The following is a 27920-nucleotide window of genomic DNA, read 5'->3' on the forward strand; positions in this document are numbered from 1 at the left end:
AAGCAAATGAAGTCTAAAAGTGGGCAGAGAGACTTTTGTCTCTGAACAGCTGCTTTCCCTTCTACATCTCTGATATTTAGAGAACTAAGAAACCGGTAACTGTAATAAAACATTCAGTTAAGAGAGACTCAGACAAGTGTCCACTTACTTTGCAGAAAGGCCATCTTTCATCCATCTTGTTGTTCATTAAGTAAGTGGCAAAAAAAAAAAGGCATGGAGAAATAGAAATGAAACCTATGTTAGTTTTTTTGTAGATCAACAATACAAAAACATATTAGAAATACTGCTTGTCTCCCTTACTTTCTGTCCTGTGGATCCAAAGCACAGAAAATAACAGTGTTGACTGGATAATGTCGCCGAAAAAAGAGTCTGGATAGGAAGAAATAAAACAAGTTTTAGGAATAGTTAAGATGCTTAAAACTTTAAACAATAAACAGATCCGAAAAATAAATTATATTTAATCTAAACTTAATAATGATGCTACATTCTTTTTGCTCTGAATGACTTTAAAAGCCACCTGAACTGCTCCAACCAAATAAATACATGTTTAGAATAGTAACATCAAGTTTTTGAACCAAAAGAAAACTGAGCCTCCAGCTAAGAAAAATAAATAGAAGCATGAAATGCATTTTTTCTAAAAGCTGACCATTTAGATACTGTGTCAGTGGGAAATGCAACTTCTTGGAACTTGGAATAACTTGATTATATTAGGTTTCAAAATATAAGCACCTCTAGGCATTATAATTTAAGGTTTTGTCCTTGATCTACTATAAACACTTGCAGAATGAAGAAGTCTGGCACTTTTTTTTTTTAAAAACCTATAATGAATTCCTGTTGTTCCTCCATTGTTATTGTTAGTTTTCAGATCTAAAGACTTTGTGGTAGCCTTAATAGCATTCAGTACAAAGTAAATATAAATTAACTTTTTATCTTAGTATTTTACAGGCTATCCAAAGCATTATTTCAAATAGTGGAGATGCACAGTGTCTGCTTAGGACAACTCTGTTCAGGAATACTGGTGAAAGATATTGTGAAGTTAAATATTTCACAGAATAGGCTGAATATCAAATGCTGACAAAGCCATTACTTTCCTTTTATATAAGAAATAACAACAATGCAAAAAATGCCACAGCAAAGTGACCTTCCAGGGGTAAAAACTGCCATGTAGAAGTAACGTCCATAGCTTAAAATGTTCATTCTCCAGTACTGTAGATAGCTGACACTATCACTGTCATTCTTTAGACAATCCTACTACCCTCTGAGGCAGCAACTGCAGAATGTAACTAGGAAAATCAAATCAACAGCAGTCAATGCTTGTTGGGGACACAGCTGGATATTCTCTTCCCATCCCACTTTTGCTTACTTTCTTTGATTATCTGTCAATGTGATTCCCTGCGCAGACACCTTGAAATGGACAACGGTGGAGATAGGAGAAGGATCTTGCATCAGTGTCAGGCTCAAGGCTTTCTGTACTGCCTGGTAGCCCGTGAGAGATTCCATCTCCACTGAATTCAGGTACCACACGTTACAGGCTGAAATGAAAGAGGGGAAAGACTTTGAGAGGACATTACCCAAGAGTAAACAAACAGGTACCTTCTGAACAAAACCAAACAAAATGTAAATTTTCCACATTTGTAAAGCAAACAGGGAAGACTGGCAGCAAACTACCAAACCTTCTAAGTGTTCCTTACCTCGTCCCACTGTTACTTCATAGTTTGAGACTTTAATTTTAGAGGTCATAGGCCTTTTGCTGTCCATTTCATTTTAGTACCTTTATATTTAAGCCAATGACTGTATTTATCCATTACCCACAAATCCTGAAATTTAAATAAATACAAGACAGAGGCAGAGAGAGAGGCCGCTTATAGGTACTGCTACAACAAAGGCATTCCCGAGGGGAAAGAATGGGGATATTTTGCTTTTAAGTTCCATTACAGCAGCCAGTAAGAAAATCAAATTTTTTGCAGCATACACACATTTTACACTTTCAAATGTTATTTAAACTATATATATAGGAAAGCATTCACTTCTTTGGCAAGACAAGAATATTTTCACCTCATAAAGAATTGAGGGTTGCTGCAAAGCTCACTTGTCTTTAATTCCATAGTGTTTTATATGTTTAGCAATTTTAGGGAAAAAAAATTGCTTCTGCATTGAGAAAAACTACTGACTTAGGTACTTTTAGGTCTATTCTTTAGCTCAGCATGCACTTACTTTTAAAAGCCCTATTCCTCTTCTAGACATAGTAGTAACTTCTGAAGTATCTCTATAAAATAAAAGTTTATTGGTTTCTAAGGCTACTGAAAAATTCATTTTTACCTGGTCGCATATCAAATCTGCAGTGAGCACTAGGAAAAGAAATACTAGTATTATATAGCATTATGTAGTAGTACTATAGTACTGTATAATACTACATAGTACTACATGGTAACAGTGCCATGTAACACTATATTAATGATATATATATATAAAACATGTATCATGAATAGAATTATTCACATGCTTAAAATACTTTGGGACTGTGGCATAAAGTCAAATTTACAAGCAGATTAAGATCATTTTTGAAACAGAAAAGTCCTCTTAGTCTTATTCTACAGCACATGCAGGAACGATTAAACACATCCGAAGCTAAACACTGGTACCAACAGACTTTGTGTTTTGGTAAAAACATTTGTGTAGGTATCCAGGACAGAATTTACAACTCTGGCAGCTGACACATGCAAATTACCATACATTTAATTTGCTCAGCAGTTTAGCTTGGCTTTCAAACTTATTAGGAAAGCAAAGATTAAATTAAATCTAATAGCTTCTCTTTTCATATGGCTGTTCTGTACACTGACTGAAGCTTTCTCCTATGACTATCTACATAAAATACACAGCTAGACACTGGCACTTTCGAAACAACGAAGCAATTGTGCAGTTAAAAACTGCGTAAGCCTGAATTTCATTCTAGCATGATGATCAGCCCAATAACTTCAAGCTCTGGACTCTGTCAGTGAAAGAAGGGATCCAGAGATTTTATTTATGTGATTAGTAAGGGTAAAATTTCCCCAACATATTTGCGCATTGGTGTCATAGTTTCAATAAACTTTGTTTGAATCAATTACTATACAATTCATGCAGAGAGGAATTTAAGATGATGAACGGCAAGTTCAAAGAGGCCTTCCTCACTGAACAGCTTTCTCTCATGTCTATCCAAAATTGTAAATAACATTCCAAACCATAAGCTCTCCTCACATCATTACTGTGTATGTTTGGTACAGATTTAAAACTCTCCATTATCCTGTGAGCCTTTCCCACCACAGCAAGCTTGCCTTGTTTCAGTCTTACTCCTCGCTACTTCTGAGACCCAGGTGAAGGGTTTCCATTCCTCTTCTGCCATACACTGAACTGACATCAACAGACTGTGTTCAGGTTTTATCTCTAAATGAAATAGCCAAGCATTTTGCCTAGATTGTCCTCAATGTGATAGTTCAAAAGCAGTCACCAAATACAGTAGACTCCTTTGCTTCTGTAACACGAAAAATAATAAATGGAACCTTTTTCAAAAGTGTTGGAAAGTGCAAAAATGTCAGTTTAAAAAGGAGATTACAGGAAAGGTAATGAGAAAGACTGAAAGTTTTCTCATTTAAGAACACTGTGCATGGTCTGATGGGAGCACTGAATGACAGCAACCCCCCAGAAACCATACTCAAGGCTAAAACAAATGGAAGACACCTGTGTCTTTTGTGCAATGAAGCTGCCCTGCACTATTGCTGCTCTCACCTTCCACAGGTGGCATTTTGTAGTCACGTCCATTCTACCACCAACAGCTACGCCATTTCAAGTAACCCTTGCTGATTTTAGACTGGGAATGTGCTTTATTCAGAATGCTTAGTTCCTCGACTGTATTAGTGGAAAAAAGATATGAAGCACTGGATTTTATTTGGGGCCAAAGATTTTGCTGCCGAACGGGAGGGTTAATACAGCAAAGCCTCTTCTAGGCAAAAGCCACTTATCAGAGAGCTATAAAAAATGATCATTCCAGGAAAACGCATCTTCATTTTTTTAACTTGTGGAGTAGGAGAATGGTGGGAGGGTAAAGTAGGGCAGGGAAGAAGTGTATCTGCTTTGACTAAACTGCAGGTGCTGACACAATCTCAGATAGTGTCAAAATAATTTACTTTGGATCTGCACTTCAGTGTTGAGCTCCACAACCTGAGTGTCTCCATGACTGGAGAAAGACTTCTGAAACATGGAAGATCAGTGGGATGTGGTCTATCAAGGCAAAAAAACCTCTGGGAATCTCTCCTAGTTAATTTATGTACTCTGGTTTGAAACCCTTGTTAAAAACCAAAACCAACAATGTAACAGGGAAAACCCAAATGTACTAAGTTCCCCAAATGATCCATGATGTGACAGCCCCTCTAAGGAGTTATGTGACTACTGCCTCAACTGAAGTAACAATTATTTCTTTTTATTTGAAAAGCACTGCCTGAGCAAGGAGAAACCATCATTTCTCAAAAGACAACACATGCCCCTTTTGCTGAGTTTTCAAGAGAGAAAGTTTTACAAAAAATTCATTCTCCTTGTTTTTCTCCCTGTTGGCCACAACAGACATCACCAGCACTGGCAGACAGAAAGGCCAACACGTGCTCACTCCTGGCACAGCCTTGCAAAGGCTTGCCATTGCCTCAGCCACACATTCCTGCTTGATTACAGCACTCACAGTGGTACTTCAAATTTTTAAATCAAAGCAGATTGCTGCACAAGCAAGGAGTTAACACTCTTGTCTCTCCAGAACTGCTCAACCTGGCAATCACCCCCTTCTGAAGTACACTAAAATGGGTGAGGGCAATGAGGCAGCATTCTTATAAAGCATGCTTGGTCACAACACATTTGCTTATGGCTCCAGTGGTAGGCTAAACTCAAAGGAGAGTGGCAAATGTAGTGTATTCTCCTGCTCTAATGGGACCAGATGGGTGGACAGACAGATCCTGGGGAGAATTCACAGCAGCCTGAAAGCCAGGGACCGTGGGAGAGCATGGACAGGATCCCCTGGGCATGCCCACGGCACAGGGGAGTAACACAGTGGCTGCATTTCTGCTAAAGACAGTCTTAAGACTACAAAGTAATAATGGTGCATTTGGACGCCACTACACTTTTTCAGACAGGCTATTTCACTAGTTGTCTCTGGGTCAAGGGCACAGAAACACCTCTATTTGAAGGCAATACAGACAGTACCAGTGCACAGCATCACATCATTCCGAGGTAATCTTATCAGGGTTCTTCTGTCACAGCAGTAAGCTCAGGTTAGGACAACTTAACTTGCCAGAATAGGTGCTGCAGTATGCATGAGAATCCATACAACAACATCCAGTGGAAAAGACACTGGACATTTCTTAACAAGTGATCACTCAGCATCAAGTGAAGCACAAGGTAATGTTTTGGTTTTTTTTTTTTCCAGATTGATGGGACAGTAAGCATTTTCCATTATGCTGAGAATTTAATTCTACTGAACACTTTCCATAGTTGTCTTTTGTAGACCTCGGATATAGTTCGTGAACCTCTGCAATCACAGGTTGAAAATATCTTCTGAGTTCATCAGTTATGAAAGCAACGTCACCACTTAAAATTTGCTGTGCTTGAACCAACTTATGTGTACCTCATATTCTCATGTGAGACATGACTGGAAAGCAAACACAGGGTTGTAGAACTTAGGAGCTGGTTGCAAAAACCAGACAGAACTTGCTACATATCCTCACAGTGACCTCTACATTTCTACATAGCACTCTAAATTTAACTGCTCCCTTTAAACATCCTTCAGTCCAGTCTAAGCTTCAGCTTCTCCCAGCCTGTAAAATACAAAATTTGGTGACAGTCAAATGCAAGGAAAAAAATTTAACAGACCTGCACCCTGTTTGAGAAGCTCCGCTGCCGAGTTTGCAGCAGTTTGTGGAGAAGTTTCTGCTATCTCCTCCAAGGGATCTGCAAACAGAAAACAGCGTCCATGTCTTGTTTGGACTTGAACTGACAAATCAATGCACATGGTCAAGTATGAGTTTAGCTTTTGTAACTGTGATCTCATCTACTGGACAACTCTTGGCCAGAAACATGAAACAATCTTGTATCTACAACTACAATCATTCATGTGGTTTTTGTGCTGCATCATGTTTTTTGCCCCCAGCACTGCACAAGAGATGCTTGGACCTTTACTTCCTGACAGTGAAAGACATTAAGTACACAGCATATGCTGCAGGAACACGCAGGTCATCACATTAAAACAATACAAATAGCTATATTCCCTCATCGCAACCTCAAAATCTTTTAAATAGTGTAATTTTAATTATCTCATTTTATTTACACTAATTCAGGCACAAAGACTTTGTGTTTCTATGATTAAATCAATTAATTGTATTTTGATTCAGAAAATGACAACATAATCCTTCTTTCTTCATACTTAACATAGAAAACAAACATCTGAACTATTAAGACAGCAGTGGAATGTTTACCTGACAGTCTTCTGTTAAAATTAGTGAGCAAACTGTTCATCGGGTAATTATTTTAATTATATAAATGCATGTAAAAAGATTTCACTTACTGCTGTGTTTAACATGGTGCATGCTGTCTTGGAATACATTCAAATGAGGAAGAGGGCAGTAATACGGTGTATGACACTATTCACATGTTTATAGTCATGCATATGCTCCAGGCACTGTGTCCAGAATCATTAACCACCAATGATCACCTTAAAATGCGTGATCATACCAGATTCAGAAATAAATCCAAAATAAAATTTCACTGTGGTGTGTTTATTCAGGACAAGGCAAATGTTTCAGTCCTACATCTCTGCCAGAACAGAAGGACTTTTCCATTTCAGGTGAGGAGGATAATGAGAACAAGCTCACCTACCACACTGGCTTGCTATATAAAGAGATCTCTGGTCACATCTACCATAGTGTGTTTTGTGCTAAAGTAGTTTCATTAATGTATTTGCATAATTCAAATGCTATGTTTGAACACTGACATACGGCCTTTAACAAAGATTTAAAGAGTTCAGTAGAAAACCACAAGAATTTTTAACATTTCAATAATACATCTGGTGTTAACTTCAAGTGGGAGAGTAACAGACATCTCAATTATGGGGCAAGCATAGCTACGTTTTGCTGTTGTCTTACAGTGGTTTATGAAATCACCATAACCAAAATTAGAATTACATTCCCGTGATGCAACACCAGCTTTTTGATTCTTTACTTAAATAGTATTTGGACCTGTGTAAGTTGCTACTTCCTTCCTGCCAATGTCATTCAGGGAAACCTTCTGTTCCTTACCTACTTGCTTTCCCTAATGCTGTTTTGCCACTCAGACCTGAATGAGTGGTTACATCTAACCATACATGGGCACAATTTCATGTCCGAGAAGTAAGTTTGTCTTCCTACATGCTAGATTGCTGTGTGGATTACCATGATGCATCTATGTTTATGACTGGAATCACAGAGTACTAGCTTGCTCACAACTACAGCTTGGAGAAGGGCCATCAGCAGTACTGAAAAACCACTTTTAAAACACAGCTTCCTTCCCTGTGCACTCTTACTTAGATCTCGACTTGTGACATGTTCACCTGCCTCCAGACACTGGCACTTTGAAGCAGAGCTTGGCTGTGTATATCTCTTCTGTACTGTAACAAGCATACCTCTGTCTGGGATGAGGAGCTTACAGGGCAATGCCAGTGGAGTGATGGAATGCTGATACACCAGAGCTGTCAAACTCCCTGTGGTCAGAAGAGTAACAAGACATGCACAGTTAACTTGGCAGACACCAAGAATGCTTAACAGTTATGCTGGTTCTAAAGTATTCTATAGATCAAGGCCCCCCTCCCCCCTTAAAACAAATTCTCTTGGCATCTAAGCCAAGACCTTCTTCAGTCAACTTTAGTGTATTCATGTTTCCCAGCACTGTCCCAGTTGGATGTACTTGAACTCATTAATCACAATCATATGCTCCCTTTTCCTGCTTAAACACACTGCTTAGGTTATCCTAAGCTAAATGGCTTTGCTTCAGAGGGAGAAAGCACAAAAATGACAAACAGTAACATGTGGAATTCAGTAAATTCCTTTCAATGCTCTTTAACTTCTGCTACATTAAATACAGCAAAATCTTATGAAGATGGTAAGAGCACGAGGGGTCAATGCTACGTGATGAGGCAAGGATTTCTGCCTCTTAGCCACTTAGTCTCCACTGTCTAGTGTGCTCTGTCTACACACACCTATATTTTGTGCTTCTAGAATTATAAAAAATAGTCTAAATAAAAATTCCTCCATTCAATGCAGCGGTGATGTACGTAGCATTCTCTATTAAATTGTTTTTTTTCTATTCAAAGTGACTTTTATCATTTGTACTTGGCTTAATTAAAATAATTAAACATTAGTCATCCTTGACATTAGCATGTGAGACTATGAGTGAGAGGAAGACGCAATATTGATCAGTCTGTACAAAAAGCCATCCCTTCAATCCCATTTACTAACAAACATTGAACGTTATAATCACGTGCTTGAGAAAATTCGCACTTGAACAAAAAACCTCATTTTTACAGCCCATCAAAAATTTATTTGAAATGGCAAGATAACCCAATTCTGCAAGAATCTTACAGAAACACAAAGACTGATTGATACTATTAGTCTTATCCATGTGAGTGCGTGAGTGCCTGCCCACCTACTTCGTGAAGGAGTTTAAGGCTGTATACACTGAAAGATTAGGAGATGCTCAAACAAAAATTAATAAGGCTACGTATGTGCCATAAACAGGTACTTTAAGATCAAGGTAGGCCTGGGCTAAAAATTCTGATTTGAAATAAGTCTCACGCCAAACACTGACAAAATTCAACCCACCTTTACTTCAAAGAGGATTTTTCATTTTATACTTGTTCACTTTATGGTAGATGACCCTTTCATGGGTGTATTGGGTGTATGTGACAAGGCTGGTAGCAGGAGGTGGGAGGGCTGCAAGGTGACCTCTGTGGGAAGAGGCCAGGGGCTGCCCCATGCTGGACACAGCCAGCTCCAAGCTCCAGCAAACCCACTGCAGAGCACCACAGAGCCACGGGTGGGATGTCTCTGGGAAAGCCTATCTAAGATAGGGCAGAAAAGGCCACACAGAGCAAGAAGGGAACACAAAGGGTGAGACACAGCAGAGGGAACACCACGGTCTGGGGAGGAAGAGGAGAGGAAGATGCTCCAGGCACCCAAGCTGACATCCTGCAGCCTATAGAGGACCTCACACTGGAGCAGATGGAAGTTTCCTGAAGGAAGTGTGACCCATGAAGAGCGCATGGTGGAGCAGACTTGCTTTCCCCAAAGGATGGCGGCCCACACCTCAGCAGGGAAGAAGTGAAAGAGGGATGGAGCAGCAGAGAGGAACTGATCTGTAATGACCATATGCTCCCCACTGCCTCCTGCACTGCCTGCAGTGAAGGTGAGGAGTCTGGGGGGAAGCAGAGATGCTGATGTGGGGAAAAGGGAAGGGAAAATGTTATCTTAATGTCATTGTTTCTCGCTATCTGAACATCAATTTTAATTGGCAAAAAAAAAATTTAAATTTTCCCCAAGTTGAGTCTCTTTTGTCCATGGCATAAGTGGTTAGCAACCTCCCTCTCTTTAACTCGACCCATGAGCTTTCTCATCCTATTTTCTTCTTCTGCCCCACGGAGGAGGGCAAATGAGTGAGCATCTAGGTAGGTGTTTGGCTGTTTGCCCTAACAGGTAACGCACTTTCATCATATGACATTAGTAGGGCTGACACAGCATAACGTACTTTGTGAATGTCCTATCCTTGTGTCATTTTAGCCAGCTAGTATATAGTATAAATATAGCACAGGACAAAATAAGGCAAAGGTCCTGAATCAGTAAGACCCATAACATAACAGCCATCTAGCTCAGCTGTCTGCAGTGGTAGTGGTCTGATCACTAAGGTTGGTCACATGCATCTGTGCTAGAATGCCCTGCAGGTATACTTAAGGTAAATGTGTACAAGGCTCCTATAACCTCAGAATGGGTTCCTACAGAAATCATCAGAACTTGAGCAAAGTATTCTCTCATTTGCAGTCCATCCAAGTCTATAAAACAGCTCTGGCAAATGCTAACTGTTTCCATTTTCTGTGTCCCTGTGATGCACAGTACTTACCAAAATATGGTTCATTTGGGCATCCTTTCAAGCGCACCCCCTTGTGAGTGCATTCAATCAGAAAATGCCTTACAAGTTCATTTGACAAATCTCCAACTGTGTTGAAAAAGAAAAAGCAAGCTCATGAAGAGAAGCAATGAACAGACAACAGTATTACAAATTAGCAGGTCTTTATGAAGCAGTTTTCCACATTACCACCAAATGTTTTATATGCAGCATGCAAAGAACACATTAGACCTGCTCTGCTGCAAGGTTACAAGCTCTAGTAAAAAGGCCATTTTGCAAAAAACAAGCAAGCAAATATTTCACTTTAGACAACAACAAGGAAAAGGTTTTATAATCACAAGTGACTGACATCCAAATATCCAATCATGGGCCCAACTACAGACAGGAACAGGAAGTTGGAAAATGGAACAGTTAGAAATTCTGATGCACGTGCTTATTAGAAGAACTTGTATCCAATGGGACAAGGGGGTACAAATATGATAAAATATTCAGATTTCCAGTGACAGTTCTGCTCACAGAACTTTTCCAGATTAACAGAAGATTTAGATATACAAAGGTAACAATGCCAAATCTCTCAGTTAATTTTTAAGTTTTAAAATGTTTGCAGTTTCATCCTGTCTTTGCTCCTGAAAACTACATGAAACTACATTTTTAAAGAACTACATTTTTAAAGAGCTTTTATCTCTCAGGAATCTAGGACAAATCAAAACTGTTAAGTTAGACGTAATGAGGAAATTCAAAGTCCAAGAGGCATATAAAAATTCCCTTGAGATTTAGCAGTCTTTTAAACACATACATATATATGCACACATATAATTAAGACAACTTCATTATTTCTTGAAAGACTGGTTCACAGTACTTCACACCTGACTACAAACTGAGTATCTCTCCAAGAAATTAAAGGGTTATTTCATAGCAATGGGACAAAGCTATCCAACCATTCAAACCTTAACAAAAGAGCCACAAACACAAATGCTCCCTTTGACTCTGATCTATAAGCCACAGTCCAGGAAACACATGACATCAAGGGTGGACTTTCAGGCTAATACAGATGAACACATTAATCTGGACAGCAGAAACTTCTATGCAAGCAAATACTCAAAGATTACATTTTCAAATAGCTTACTGTCTGCTGTTATGGTCTCACAGTATTAAAAATAAATTACTCCAAGGGTATGTGGGAAGGGGAAGCCTGGAACAAGACACCCTGCAGGAAACTGAACAAATGTGGGCCTTCTGGGATGAAACAGTGGGAACTGAAAAAGCTAAATATCACAGAGTGAGAAGTGGAAGAATGCTAGCGTTTCAACTAAAATTTTCTCTTACTACTACCTGCCTGTGGTACCACCACATAAACGGGCTCTTAAAGGCTACTACAGTTTGAACTTTCATGTCTCCCTGGACTTCACTGGTTTGATGAAAGAAAAAGGTTACTAAGAACACCTACAGCCACCCTCCATTTGCTTTCATGATGTTGCCATCACCATCCTAGTGTACACCTGGTGTCTTTGTTAAATATGACATTGAAGTGGTTCTGCTGATGTTTCTTGGCAATAAAAAGAAGGATCATACAGCAAAATTTTATTAGAAATTGTCTCAAGATACTAGATTAAGTGTACAGAATTTAAAATTGTAATAGAGGTGTGCTGCTCACCTTGTTCCAGAGCAAGCAGGAAAACTTAAAAAATCCACCATCAACAGCTAACCAACCAACAAACCCCAGACAAAACCACACTTCCATAGACACTAAGAATCACTGGTGATCTCGGTTGCTACATCACTAGGCAGCATGTACTAATGAAACATAATAAGCCTTGTAAAATGAAGATAGCAGCAATGAAAATCATCCCACTATCCTTACAGTAACACAAATTGAGCCAAGAACACTACAGATAATAAGGCTGCTGAGTTTCCATACACTGATTAATGCTTTTGATATGTTCTTCTCATTTCATCTTTCAGAACTATCAGGCACAAGTTATACATGGAGGCACTGGAGCTGAGAGAGCAAGTTTATTTCATCACTTCTTTTAAACAACTATAATCTTTCCTCAGGGAACCTCCTGAGATTTGTATCTAATGTAGAACTGTTTCAAAACAAAACCTTGGGGTTAACAATATTCAACCTTCCAGTCAAGTGAAAGCTTTACATGGTAGAATGTGGATCAAATGAAGATTTCTGATTGCTAGGGACGACCCATTACTGAGATGGCATTAGGTCTTCTAGTAGGTTGATAATGTACAATACATGCAGAGCCACAATGAACATACACTTACAAGCCATGGTGAAACTGTAAAGCACAACAGACATCTTAACCAGTCTCATTTAACAAGGTACCAAATGGAGCCTGTAATTCAAGTTGCACTTACTAGAAGAGGGGAGATTCCTCCAGGTTATTACCGAGTAATAAGGACTTCCTACTAAGCATGGCTTGTTAAATAAAAGATAGAAGGCATACAGTACCTTTCTTGTTTAACTGCAGCACAGAAGGAGGTGGTGTAGCAACTTTCATTGCTAGCCCATAGGCTCCCCGGAAGGAATGACTGTCTCGAACAATGAATGACCCAGGTTCCTTGTCCTTGAGAACAGCAATGGCTGCAAAGGATTCCAGGAAAAAGAGAAAAGCAGTTCCAGAACAATGCACACCCTCAAGAAGTACAGAAGTGCAGATCTATAATTAAGAGGAGACTAAAGGAAATAAGATCCTTTTCTCCATCTCCATTGCTGTAAAACAGAATACAGTCATGCATATTTGAGGGATCTGAGTGGAAAACATCTTGTGCAAACCATACAGACACTTATTTCAGGTACAGATCCCAACTGATTTTTAAATTGAGAAGGACATGCAGGTCCCATCAGGATTTCTACAACCAATGCAAAAGCAAGTTGATTCCTGCTTACATTTTCTCAACTTGATAGAAGCATGGCAGAGAGCACAGCTCTCTGTAATTCCCAGGCTGACTAGTCAGCACCGTTTTTCTTTTCCTACGCAGCTTCAACAGGCAGGGCAGATCCGTTTTCATCCATCACCACATTTCTGTCCCTGCAAGCAGTCTCACTCCCTTACCAGTTTTAAAGAAAGGGAAGAGATGTTAAGTATTTGCTCTTTGACTGTCCAAGCACTGAAATATTTTACATCTATATTCTGTGATTTCTTCTGGAAGTGTGATACAAATCCCTCCCCAGAAGGAACCATTTGCAGGAAAACTGCTTCTTGCTTTGCATGAGTCTATGGAAGACTTTGCAATCTAGTAGCCAAAAACCTTAAAACTCATTTTGAAAAAATACAAAAAGGTTCATCTAATGATTGATCTTAAGAAACCCTTAGTACTTTGCTTTTTATTCTTCCTCCTTAAAATTTTTGCAAGTACTTGTGTTTGTTTCCAGTATTTCTAACAATCGGCAAGCCTTCAAAGAAACTCTGGAAAAAAGCCCAAATTTGACCCTGGAGTCCTTAACGGTCTATATACACAGAACATGGAAATTATGCATATGGGGCATGAAGCCATATTTTGCAAGGCCTGAGCAACGATTACATCATAAACACACACTTTTTTTTTTTTTTCCATGAAAAGAAGAATAGTAACAGAAAATCAGGAAAATGTAGACATAATTGTCTCTCCTGTTTTAAGTGAGTAAAGCAAATGTGTATATATTCTGTTCTATTCATCTGTCAGATGATGAAGCATCTACTTTCACAATAAACTGTCACATGTTGAAAGGAAGAGGATGAATATATAAAAACCTGCAATTCAGCAGTATTCATGTAACACTTCTAAATCCACAGGGTGACAGTAATCATTTGTCACAGGAACAGTCCATTAAGGACAGGAAAAAGAACAAGTGCTCCCCCTCCTCAACAACACTACCTCAGATCACTTTTTAAAAGGAATTTTACTTGGTAGGGTGAAAAGAGGCATACTAAAAGGTTGGGAATAATTTTATTTGTTCAAGCAGCTGGGTTTACATTTCTTTTATAATCTACTCCCCTCTCTGGATGCACATCAAATCAGGAAATTTTTTTTGTACATTGAAAGACTAAGTTCTCATTATGGGAGGGGAGTGGGCAAGGGGACTGGAGTGAATGGACCAGTAAGACATCATACAAAGATGAATTAATGATCTTTTTTCTATGATCTTTATTCCCGTGGGTTTGCATTTACCACTACACTATAAAAGGCATCCTCACCACTGAGAAACTATGAACTAGACAGACACAGTGATTCATCATTTGCCAGTAGCTGAAGGCTATTTTGGTTTAGTGTGAACTTCCTTCCCAATGCAGAACTAATTTGTCATTTTTCCATTTTGACAACCACATTTTAAGAATCCCAGTTTAAAATCCTGCCATAACTCATTAAATATAATTCAGTATAGCTGAATATTACAATACAGACACAAGGACCATCAGACCAATTGCATTTGCAAAGCACCCAGCATGCTTTATTTACGCACTGTGCAGGGACAAGCTCTAAGTGCAGATGTATACATTTTCACACATGCTAAAAGTTTTCTCCATCTCATTTAATAATACATCTATATATAGATGTACCATATCTGTACTGTACATCATAAAGATGTTGCTCCATGGGAGTGTTATTTAGTAACCTTTAAGAAATAATGTACGACACTTGCAGGGGACAATGAAATTCAGGCTACAGAACGACTGGTAGATGAGGATGTTTTTATGATGACTTCTAGCTAATGAACTGTTCTCTGATATTCAGCATCTCTCAACCTATTATCTGTGCAGGGAAACACACATAGCCAAGATCATGCCAGAGCAGCACACTTGTACTCAAAGGGTTTCTGAGAGCAGCAGTTGTTTGGTATTGCATCATACATATCTGTCATTCCAAAACCTGGAGCTTTTCAGTAAAGTACATTTGCAGCAGCTACCACAGGCAGATTTAAATTACTTAGTAGTTGTCAGTTAGGCAAACAATTTGTGTGATCAACTAAGTATTTTTTAAGGATTACTTGACTGCCTTCCACTCTCAAATTCAGCCCTTGGACAAAAGAAATAAAGCGATGATGTCTGTGGCCCTTCTACATTCTGTATTTCTGGTATTTCTTTCATATATCAGCTATGCATCAAAAATATTTAAGGAGAATTCACCAGCTAGTCTTTCTGTGAATGGATATGCCAGAACATTTATCAGTTAATATACCTTGTTCTCTTGAAATATCTGGTTTATACCAGAACTTCGATGTGTCCTGGACAAATTTTACAGTCACATGTTTATCAGTTGTGTTTTCTGTGAAATAAAAGGGAAAAAAGGTCAAGAGATTTTTTAAACACAAAAGCATTTTTCTACTTTTCTTTCCAATTTCCAATCACCTTAATTATTCAAAAACTTCATGCTTAGAAGGAGAATTTAGAGAAACTCTGAACTGTTTTAGAACCATCAAATATAATATCATACCCTAAGATTATGAAAGCATTCCTGAAGTTTCATTTTGCAAACCCCATAGAATATGAAAAACTTTTACATTTATAAAGCTGTATTAAATACAAAGCTTCTCAGTGGGGTCCAGTTAACACACATCTACATTTTCAACTATTGTTGACACAAGCCTAGAAAGCTGCAGTGAGAAGCCAGCCCTTAATAAAAGAAGTTGGAGTCCACACCGCCTTCTTGTGGTTTGGCAGTTCAAAAGGTAGGCTGCCCTTGGCTGACATCTAGGGAAGCACAGGAAGAATTCTACAGCCTTGTTCTCTGAATAATATATCCAAAACCAGTGAAGCGGTGCCACTTACTGCAAACATCCAAGTCCTCTGTGCTGTTTTCATTCCACCGCTTTTTTTTTTCCCCTCTCCACTTTTAAAATCCCCCAAATGCTTTTTATAAACTCATATAAAATCTAGTGTATTTTGCATTTCTCTGATGTAGAACCTACCTGGCACTGGGGAAGTGCTTAACATTTTTGAGAAATCTGGGAGGACATTTGGGAAAGGGATGCTGATTGTGCTTCCACTGTGGGGGCTAGAGAAGCCACTTGAAGAAGGTGACACCGAGGCAAAGGAACGGTCTCCTTCAGAGGACCTCTTTTTCTCTGGAAGAGGCGGTTGAGCATGTAGATTCCCTCCATGGTGCTGCTGAACCACACTGTTCTGGCTATTGTGTCCAGAGGCCACTGTAAGAAAGTTTTGTGTCAAAAAGCCATTGTCCTCGGCGCTTGCCACTGATGAGCTCACTGTTTTAGGAGAGATGCTAGTATTGGTTATGAAAGTAGCTTGTTTCTCCTCTCGAAGGGAGCTACAGCCCCTGTTGCCCCCGCTGTAGCTCAGGTAGGCCCGGGCACTGCTGCTGACAGCAGGTTCTTGCTGTGGCTCTGCTGGTGAATTCTCCAGGCTGCTCAGGGTGACGACTTGCAGTCCTGGAGTTTGGAAATGAGACAAGAGAGAGACATCTTGCACGGCATTTGAAAACTCCGAGGGCAGAAGGTAACCTCCTGGTGTTCTGCTGTTTCCCATTGAAAGCTGGAGCGACGGGGAAGCTTTAGGGCTGCTTTCAAGCCAAGGATGTTCTGTTGCAGAAGAGCTGCCAAAAATTGAACACAAAAATAAAACAACAGCCAAGTAATTCCCTTAAAATGTCACTGTACAACCCGTACTGCAGCGATCAAGAAAGCAACAAACTGCCTCACCCAGGACAATACCTGAGGTTGCTCTTTGATAATATGCTGGACCTGGTGATGCAGCTGGATCAAGTTATTCCAGCCCCACCTCCATCACTCATTTCTTCAGTGTTGGTCATTACTTTCTGCTTCATCTCACCCTTCACCTAGCCATGCTGACAGGACAGTTTATGAGTCTGCGCTGTGAACCAGGCCATCAAATTAATCACAATTAAAAACACTCCTTCCTCCCCCTGTCCTAGAGGGTTACTTTTATTATGAATCAATTCAGTGATGTTGTTCACAGCACTGTTTCACATACAGTGGTCCTGGAAATCTCTTAACACAGTGAGCTGAAGTGCTACCTAGAAAAGAGCAGTAGGACGCAACAATTTCTTAAGCCAAAGCTGCCATCAAAGGCAGAGGTTTATGGAAGAAAACTGACACTGACACAGCAGTTCTTACACACAGTCTCTTAGGTTCATTAAAAAAAAAAAAAAAAAAAGAAATGGGCTAAGGAGGTAGCTGTGCACCATCACAGAATAAATGAATAACTATGGTAAGAACACAGTTCACAAAACCCAACTCTTAGACCAGGTCCCCTCTAATACAATTTACATTAAAAAAGGAAGGCAGGTCCACTGGTTAATTTATTTGATGATGGAGTAATTTTGACTTGATAGAACTAAATATTTCAACAGTAATCATCAGATTTTTCTACTGGCTAGCAATTCCACCTGCTCAAGTAAAGAATAACAAACATCCTTCTAGACAAGACAAACTAAGCTTCTGATGAAACCATCTGATAAAAGTTTAAATAGGCTCCTTGCTCCTAGAAGTTAAATGCTCTTAGACTGTACCTGGAAAACATTACTGGCACTACCAAATGTAGAGAGAACAAACTCATTATGAGATGCAAAGGGAAAAGAGCTGACATAAGATAAATAAAAAACCAAAGAATTTTTAATTAAAAGGGAACTGTGGAAAGGTTATCAGTAGATTTGAACAAATCAAAGTAGAAGAGCCATAAAGAAATGGAAGGGAAGCAAAGAGAAGACATCATTGCAAGAAAAAAACAAACAAAACAAAACAGCTGTAGCTATTTGCTGGATGAAATGAAAAACAACAGGAAAAATATTTATAAAGAAGGGAACAAAATTTTCTAGATAAAGTTTGAAGTAGAAATGTAAGCTTGATAATGACTGCATTTCCTCATGAGCTTTCAATTCATATCCACTTATAATGAAATGTTACATTGACCCCTCCTTAGAAAACACTAACATACTTTGTTCAGTCTTACAATTCACATTCATAAGCACAAACTGAAACATTCATAGTCCAATGACTGAAAATGAAATCAATTAGATGGGGAGATAAATAAAAGATAAATAGGTATCAACATAGTTGAAGTCCTGACTGAGAGTCTGACACACCAATCAACAGCATTCCAAATAGTTACTGTGAAAAAGAAGCCAATTATCCAAGAACAAGAATAGGATAATTAGCTACAAAGGAATGTCGTTGCAGTGTGATAAAGAAGGAAACCTAATGAGCTGTAACTGTAACAGCTCATCTATTAAGTAAATACAGGACACAGCTGATGACTGACCATTCATTGTCATGGTCTTGGTCATGGTCTTCTGAACCTTCTAACAGTAACCTGGGACTCCCTGTTTGCAGTTTCCTGCTATTTCTCTTCTTATGCTGTAAGATCCTTGGGACAGGGGCTATTTTGTATATTCATACTATTCAAGCTCTGGTCCAGAGCCCTACATGTTTACCACAGTACAAATATGAAATAACAAAATCTCTCAGCCTGGTGAGCAGCTGAAAGGGAGTCAGCTATTCACTACCAAAACCAAATCCTCTGATATTTTACTGACTAGAAATGCATGTACTGCAGTGAGAAGACTGCTCCCTCTCTGTCATATGCAACTTATTCCAATGTGAAATTTCATTAAATGCTTTTCAGTAAAACACTAGAGAAGCTGGTTAAGAGCACAGGAAAGTATGTATGAGCTTGTGCTAGCACATAATAAAGTAACTGAGCTATAATTCCTATTTATTTTTGTATTCCTATTTATCTTCAAAGCTAATTGTGTCCCTGATGTATAAATAACATCTCTGTATGTGATAAATGCCAGCTGGTGGACAACATCAGTTAGTCACAACCAAACTCAAAAGCCCTCTGACAAATTGAAAATGCAAACATACATCTTGGCTAGAAACTACAGTTATGAGAACTGAATAAGGTAGGAGAATCTTTTCCTACCTTTCTCCCGCTGGGATAGGACTGTTACTTGAAACAGTACATGAAGATGCAAAACAGCGCTGAAAGGAGGGATCCGTCTGCATGTTGGGCCTCAGCAAAGCAGGGTTAGTGCCCACCGTGCTGTCAGACATCACCATGGAGTGGTTAATGGCTTCCGTGTAACTTTGAGATTCTGCAGCAAAGGAAACAAAGCAAAAGGCAAGTTAAAAAACAACTCACATTTTTACGGACCTTGTACTGAAAGAATTGTTTATAAACCAATTTGTTTTTCTCTTAATAGGACTATAAAGAAGAGTTTTTATTTGTTTGAGCAGTAACATTTTATTTCACAACATTACACTGACTGCTGAAAACATCCAGCAGAACAAATGGCAGAGGGAATAAAGATTACAGAATTGCATGACTCAGACTGTTTGATCAGCTCTGCAGGGTACACTCTCTAGCCCTAAAGATGAGAACAGACCTGTCTGTTCCATGTTGTTTTGCATTCCACAGTCCATAGTGTTAATCAGATATGTCTAGTCAAGTGTCCTATTTGACTATGCACACCATCAGTGTGCACTTTAACACCAAAGTGATAGAAAACTGGAGGAATAATTCAGCCTGCCCATTCAGCACACTGCTGAATGGGGCAGGGGACTTGGTGGAAAATGACACAGAAAATGCCGAGGGACTCAAAACCTTCTTCAACTCAGTCTTTACCAGTTAAACAGGTCTTGGGGAATCTCAAACCCCTGAGACCACAGGAAAAATCTTGATTAAGAAGGACTTGCCCTTGGTGGAGGAGAACCAAGCAAAAGAGCAGTTAAACAAACTGTAAGTTCTCTGGAGTCTGACAGGTTGGTACCCACAAGATCTGAGCAAGCTGGCTGATACCACTGCAAGGCCCCCTCTCTATAACCTCTAAAAGGTAACAACGATTGGGAGAGATTGAAGACTGGAAGGGAACAAGTGTTACTTCTGTCTTCAAGAAGGACATGAAGGATGATCTGGTGAACTGCAGTTTTGCTGGCCTAACCTCTGGGTTAGGTGATGGAAAGGTGAAGTCTCTGGGATAGTGATTGGGAAGCTGATGGAGCAACTAACCCTGGAAACCATTTCCAAACACACAAAGGAAAAGAAGATGACTGAGAGTTGTCAGCATGGATTTATGAAGGGGAAATCATGCTTATCCACCCTGACAGCCTTCTTCAGTGAACTGAAGCTTAGTGGCTAAAAGAAGAGCAGTGGACGTTGCTTATCTTGACTTTGGTAAGGCTTTTATCATGTTCTCCCGTAACATCCTCATAAACAAGCTGACAAAGAATGGGTTAGATTAAGTGGACAGTGGAGTGGATTGAAAACTGGCTGAATGCCTGGGCCTGAGGCTTATGATCAGCTGGACCAAGTCCACTAGGAAGCAAGTCACTAGCATTATACCCCATGGGCTGATACTGGGGCCAGTACTGTTCAACATTTTCATTAACAACCTGGATGATGGGATAAAATTTCATCAGTCAGTTTGCAGACAACAGAAAATTGTGAAGAGTGATTGATAAAACAGATGGTTTTGCTGCCATTTAGAAGTTGGAGAAAAGGGCCAAGAGGAATCTCAAGGAGTTCAACAAGGGGAAATGCAAATTCCTGCACCTGAGAGGGAATAATCCCAGGCACCAGTACATGCTGGGGGTCAACTGGCTGGAAGACAGCTCTGAAGAGAACGACCCAGGGGTCCTGGTGGACAGCAAGCTAACCACAAGCAAGGAATGCAACCTCATGGCAAAGGCAGTCAACAGTACCCCTGGGCTGCATCAGGAAGGGTGTTGCCAGCAGCTCAAGGGAGGTGATCCTGCCTCTCTGCTTAGCACTAGTGAGACCACATCAGGAGTTCTGTGCCCATTTCCAGGCTCCCCAGCATGAGAGACACGGACTTTCTCGAGCAAGTCCAGTGCCAAGGCCACAAAGATGCCTGGAGCATCACTGGGACTGAAGCATCTTTCATAGAAGCAGGGGCTGAGAGAGCTGGGACTGTTTAGCCTGGGAGAGGAGAAGGCTCAGTGGTATATAACCACTGTGTATAAAAACCTCCTGGGAGGGAATGATGATGAAGGAGCCAGTCTTCTCTCACTCTTCTGATCACATGAAGAGAAAAGGAAAGTACTGAGGTTGAAAGGCATTTGAGCAGCACAGAGCAGCACAAGATTTAGTTACCAGCAACTACAGATTTCAGGTGTGACTTTGTTTACACCACACAGACAAAAAAAGTAAAGCAACTGAACTTTTCTAATAGCTTGCAAATAGCATTGGATTAATTGGTTTCTAAATTAATTCAAGTCTGAATGTTAAACTTAATTATACTGGACATAAATACTATGGTTTATAGTTGAAAATGATGTATTTGGATGAGGAATAATGTGGATGCCATTACTGAAAAGCTTTATACAGAACAGTTTAATCCCCTTCTTTACAAGTACATTTTAATAACCAGTCAAGCTCTAATGAGGATTACATTTAATTATTCTGGTATAGTCTAAAGCAATCTAACACCTATGCACATAAGACCAGGTTAAACAGCACTATTTTCCATCAAAGAAAAGGCCGTGCACTAAGATACTACAAATACCTGTGCATCTGAATAGCTTCATGCACCTAAATAGTTCCACTGATCTCAACACTTGCAGGACTGGAACCCAATAAAGCAATCACAGATGAAATAATCTCTTAATTACTGTTTCTTGAGCAGATACACTTCAAAAGATTGAGGGAGGAAAACATACACAAGAAAGCTACAGAACAATTCTAGTCCTACAAAGAGTTAAGATTGTATTAATGCATATTTCCATGAGGAAATCTTTCTAATGTAAAAATGACAAAGGTTCTCACTATTTCTGTGAGCGCCACTGAAAGAAGTCTAAATAAATCTTCTTTACCCTTCAAATTCATGGCAGAGCCTGGCTCTGCTATTATTTGAATGAGGAGGGTGCAAGGTATTTAAAAGAAATGCCTGAGATAAGAAAATCAGCAAATCAGTGCCCTGACTGAAAACTATTCGAATTCCTCACATAGCACACATACTGTACAGAGCAAACATTTAATTAGACTAGGGAAACATTAGAAAACTGTAACACTGTCTTTTAAATATACCCATTACTTTAACTATATCCACACAGTCATAGAAGTGAACTTTAAGGAAATACTGCAGAAATGTGCATGGTGTGTAAGAGCTAAAGAAATCTGAACCTGTATCTATCTAATAGATCAGATCTGTTAGTCATTCTCATACTGGTGCAGTCACAAAAAGCTGGCTGCATAAACCCATGATTTAGGCTGTATTACAACTGAAATTAGTGGTGCTTGTTTACAAAGATTGACTGTTTACTCAAGTATTATAAAGGCTGTTGTTAAGTCCTGAGCAATGATTTTAATATATAACAAAGTAGTATTATTTTGCCCTAACAATTATCTGAGAAAAAGCCGATTAGTTGAAGGTGGGTTGGTCAAACTAATGTTGCATGTCTGAAGACTACTAGAGCCTCTCCAGAAACACAACTTCCACTAGACCGAATTTACCAAGAGCATCATCTGTAAGACAAAATATCCTAAGTGCTACAAACATCTAATCTCTGCACATGAATCTGCAGATGCTTCCCAATTATACTGCAGGTTGAGATGACTCTGCTACTGTGTGGGAGAGGTGAATGCATTCCCTGCAGACATGGGAATTATAATCACAAGCTTAACTCCATATGCTTGTTTGCTTTCATGCCTCTGTGTCTGTTCCCCTGATATAAGAGTATATATACAGAGGAGTCACTGGACTCCAGTTACCAAGAACCTAGGGGCAAGAAGGGGAGTGGCACTCCTGAAATAGCTTAACATCTTCTCCCACTCTACTGCAATCTCAGCTATGTGCATGAGTTAATCTAAAGCATTTACACGGCAAAGTCCTCATTCTCCCACCAATAACAGCACTTGCTTGAAGAAATGGACCAAGACTTGATACTTCCTTGTTTCAGTCTTGGCCTGTTGCTATTACCTTTAGAGCACTGAACACTGCACAAGGGAAGGACCTCTGTAACACTCGCAGATGCAGCATTTCTTTTCATACCGAATTTTCAAAGGTGTAAAATACTAAACTAGAAGTGAAAAAATACACTAGCAGCCAGGCATATAATCTGCAGAAAGAACGTAAACTCTGTACAGCTCTTCCCATGCTAGAAACAAGTGTAATTGAAAGGCACTTCCCATGAAAGCAGCTTTGTTTATATTACAATTAAAACCAAGCTTGCTGAATATTTCAGCTATGTCCTCTCTATTGTCTGATGCAGAATCCACACTCGCCAGTCAGCTGTTAACCCTTTATCTCACAGAATCATTAACTCAGTGCAATCTCATAGCTTCTACAGGATTTCTGTATGCATGCTACAAACTCCCCTGGCATGTTTGCTGCAAAGCATCAGTGCTCCCTGCTGCAGGCCCCGACTGAATCTATGCCATTTTATGTGTGAGAACTGACAATCTGCAGCTCCCCTACTTAGAGAAGTGACATGACAACCAGGATCATTCATGTACATGTCTCTTCATGCACCTGGGTCAGACCTACATATCTACATTTACTATCACTGATCATCAACTTTATAGGCAGCACCTAAGATAGGAATTCAGCTCTCTGCATCATACACTACTGAAAAGTGAATTCAGGAAGAAAATGAATGCTGCTGTGCTCACAGGCAAGGCAGAAAAATATCCAGCTCACTCTTCTACTATCCCATCTGGCAGCAAAGGCCAAATAGCTACAAAAGTTGCAAGCTTCTTTCAGTTGTAAACAGGAATTCCTGGATGTGCCTACTACACAGCTATGAAGATGTTCTAGATTAATTTGGATTTTAATCCACTAAATCTGTTAAAGGAACTCTGGGGAAAAAAAAAAAAAAATCCACCAAAAACCCCAGAGTGGCTTAACCCACACCATAATCCAGATAAAAAGATATGTAAAAATGTTCCCTTTCCTCTTTCTTGTAGATAGCAGCTGAAGGGCCGAATCACCTCAAAGCTTTGGAGACAATGGCCCAACAATGGCAAGGAAGTGAAAGGAGCAGTCATTCCACTATCATACCTTGTACTGTAGAAGCTTCTCATACATTCCCACCTTTGTAGTCCTTTTAGTGAGATGGTGATAGTTAAACTGCATTGCATGAGCTTGAAAATTCCAGTCAAGATCCTCAGTTGCATCTTTTCAGGAACTATGAATCACTGTTCCACTCCCTAAAACCTGAGCTGACCACCCCCCAGACTATCTCAGGCCAGACTAAAAGCTGAATGGACACAGAAAAGCATACTGCTCTAAAGTAAGCCAAAGTAACCGAGCCACTGCCAGCCCTAAAAAGCAGCAGAAAGATAAAAAGCATTGTGCAACACTTCCAAATTTCACAATCTATTTCTTGATCCATACTATGATGGCTTCAGCAATGAATAAATCCAGCCTAAAAGACCTGCAAGAAGCCACATCAGATGTGGCTGTAAAACATTCCTCATGTCACCGTTCTCATTCAGAGGTCCCTCCAATCCCACCTCTCGTTCACACAAACAGCTAATGAGCCCATTCCTTTAGACACATTTACTGACAAACTCATCTACAACAGAACTGAAGGCATCTAGGAATATCACAAAAGAGCATTTGGTATCTTCTCTACACAGTAGAAGTATTTTTTTGGTTTTGGATGGTTGCATTCCACTAAAGACTTGATATTTCTCATCCTCTCAGGACTCACTTTGGACCTGTCGTGTCAGACAAGCATTCTCAAAATCTTCTCCCTTTTGAAATGTCTCAGAAAAAAGCCCACAGCACTCCCCAGCATTCACCAGAAACTCCATGGCACTTTGCAGCTTGGCATCCACCTGGCTCCAACGACCATTTGGAGTTTACTTCACAGCCAACGTAAAGTCCACCACAGTGCTGAGCTGTTCATCTCTCCTTCCCACATTTAGGGACTGTAAGAGTTTCTATGACAACAGTCTGTGCTGATACAATTTTATTTTATCCGGGAGACCAAAGGTCAAAAGATGGCCTCTTCCCTCTTCCAATATTAAATTTTATTACTCAATAAGCAAGTTACTCCACCATTCCCCTGAATGTCTTGCAGAAGATTTATGCTCAACTCAAGAGCTGAGATGTCACACATACAAGGAAAGGTAGAGAGCAAGAATTAAAGACAACCCTAGCCTTTAGTATTAAGCATCAGAACAACCTATCAAGAGACACACTGGATGGCTCCATGGATTGAAACATACTAGTAAGCCAAAAAGTACCAGATGAAGATCTTAAGCACATTTTATGAAAGCGTTTGTTTAGATATGTTTCTTTCCAAACCTTAGAATCTACAAAAGGAAAAAAAGTGAAAGATTTATCAGGGAAACAATCAGTGAAAGCAAAACCACCAATGAGCAAAGTATAGAGCTAATGATACTGAGTAGGCACAATTTTAGTTTTTCTAAGACATCCTGCCAATATTTCAGCAAGGGAAATGTTGACGCAAAGATCAGTCGAAAAATCAGTTTTGAATAAAAATCTGGAGCAAGGAAGAGAGCTTCAGTGGAAGAGAGGTACTGACATACAACATACAGTGACAGCTAACTGGACTGGATGAAGTGAAAAGGAGTGCACAATTCCAACTGCACCGTGTGAGCATGGAGTAGCACAGGCTTATGCTACTATGTAAAGCCAGAAACCCTGGAAACAGTGAATTCATGACAAAAGGATTTGGCTCCCTGGAAAAAGAGTCCCTCCAGCAGCTGACAGAGTGCCAACAGAATTGGCACCGGTGAAGCTAAGGAGCTCCTTAGCAACCTCTACAGAGCTCATGGGGAAGGCCAGAATTAAAAACACTGCATATGGAGAAAGGAGACAGCAAGATGGCCACTTGAACCAGTTTACCAGCTAACACCTTTCCAAGTCCAATAGCACTGTAAGGTTCTGCTGGGGTAGCCCTTTCACTCTCTTTCCTACTGTTCCAAATGCTGAGGTGTCAAAATTAGTCAGAGAGACTGAGATAATGGTGAAACTCTCTTTTGCTTTCAATCAGTCTGCAAACTATTGACTTTGACCTTTTATAATTCCTATACTTTGCTTTCATTTTCACAAAAATACAATGAACCAAATTATTCCCTTTCATGAAAGTCATCAAGTTTGGTCCCGCTGTTCCTTCCTTTCGATAGAATATGTGGAAATCAATAAAGATGCTTACGATCTTGTCTTCTGTAATCTCAGCTACCAGGTAAGGGAATAACGTTTTTAACTCTTTTGCATAGAATATGCTATCCTTTCCAACACAAGTTGTTCCACCTCTCATTCAGGTCTAAATCATCCCAATCTGTTGCTGCTAGCCAGCTTCCACCATTATTTCTTAAGTGTTTCAAACAGAGAGCTCCGAGAACAGCTGATTTACCGTATTATGGTTTGGTTAAAACACAAGTAAGCTGACCTAAACCATATACACTGAAAGCAAACCCCCTGACAACCCCAGGCAGCCACAAAACACCTTCCTGCTCATTGTCCTCAATAAAAAAGTTAACTCTTCACATTTCTGATAGGAAATATTCAGAGGGTTTATATTTTAGAAAACAGGTATCAGTTAAAAAACTTTCCAAATAACAATTTGTAGACTGAGATAATGATTGTCATTGTTAGCTCACTTTTCGTTCTGGCAATGTCCCACCAAAACCTACAGCAACCAAATGCTGAATCAGCACCTTGCCATTTGGCCCACTGTAGTCACCAAGCTATGTTAAGTCTCCACTGCCATGGAGCTCTGTGGAAGCATGAAAATCTGCAACATCTTCTGCAAGTACATTTTATAAATAAACTGGATTTTGTACTATATAGTATATATTAAAAACTATATAGTACATTGCGGCGGGCGGAGGAAGCAAGCAGCCGATTCAATATGAATGATAGAGCAAGCTTCAACTTCATTGAAAGAAATCACACCTTATATAAGCACTCTACAATAATCATGCATACTACTCACAAATCTATTGGATACATGTAAAAAGCTACATTATAATATCCCAGCCCCCTGTGGCATCTCACAACATCTTCCCTCTTCTGGCCTGCCTCCTTTCCCAAGGTTGTTTTTACCATCAAGGCCATTGTGTACCTCAGTTTCTCTCTCTGTTAACATACCAGTCTGTTGTTTGGCGTAACTGTACCCTGGGTTTTTTCCTTTGTTTACCTCAGATGGCTGCAATCAGCTTCTGCAGAGACCCATGGCCTTGCTCTCTGCAAGCCGTTCTCCAACAGTACATATAGTGTGTATATAGTATTTTATGCTATATATACTATGTACTATTGGTCAGCTATTTTACTGACTCTGACTGTAGTAACAGAACCCCTGCTTTTCAAAACTAATTTATTTAGAAAAAATAAACCGAAAATACTAACACAGTTTGTATCTTTTCATGTTTGTTGCTTTTTATTTCACCTTAGACAGCAAAAACAAAGGCACAGCAACTAGAGTATAAAGACCCTGTTTTGCTCAGATTAACTCCCCCTTCCACAACTATTATCAATTCACAAGAAATTTGGAAATCCACCTTTTTAATCTTCTTAAGAAAATCAGAGACCTTCAAATAAGGGTTAATGTCCTCACCAATGATTCTGCTTCACTGAACCACAGTGATAATTAGAAAAGGGGTAATATTAAGCCCATCTTCAACAGTATCAATAACAAGTATTGGGACCCTGGTGAACCTGAGGACTGCACCAACAGGTATCTTATTTAAGCTCAACATGAAAAAAAAAAAAAAAAAAATCTGTACCTGGGGCAGAACAAGACCTTGTAACAATACACGCTGGGATCCAACTGGTCATCAGCAGCCCTGCTG

General features: G+C 39.6%; 1 protein-coding gene across 7 annotated transcripts in view; it reads right to left on the minus strand.

The window, feature by feature from the left end:
• The window catches only part of TNS3 (tensin 3), a 240535-nt gene that overhangs the window by 4146 nt on the left and 208469 nt on the right, over positions 1–27920 (minus strand). For all 7 annotated transcript variants that reach the window (XM_074899804.1, XM_074899806.1, XM_074899803.1 and 4 more), the window contains 10 exons: positions 19059–19230; positions 16067–16710; positions 15337–15423; positions 12629–12760; positions 10159–10254; positions 7673–7750; positions 5890–5967; positions 1364–1532; positions 301–369; positions 149–175 (listed from right to left, as the gene is read on the minus strand). In XM_074899804.1, the coding sequence (XP_074755905.1) occupies positions 149–175; positions 301–369; positions 1364–1532; positions 5890–5967; positions 7673–7750; positions 10159–10254; positions 12629–12760; positions 15337–15423; positions 16067–16710; positions 19059–19230 (1552 nt within the window). The remainder of the gene's footprint in view (positions 1–148; positions 176–300; positions 370–1363; positions 1533–5889; positions 5968–7672; positions 7751–10158; positions 10255–12628; positions 12761–15336; positions 15424–16066; positions 16711–19058; positions 19231–27920) is intronic.

This window comes from Athene noctua, chromosome 2 (genome assembly GCF_965140245.1).
Source record: "Athene noctua chromosome 2, bAthNoc1.hap1.1, whole genome shotgun sequence".
NCBI classification, from domain to species: domain Eukaryota; kingdom Metazoa; phylum Chordata; class Aves; order Strigiformes; family Strigidae; genus Athene; species Athene noctua.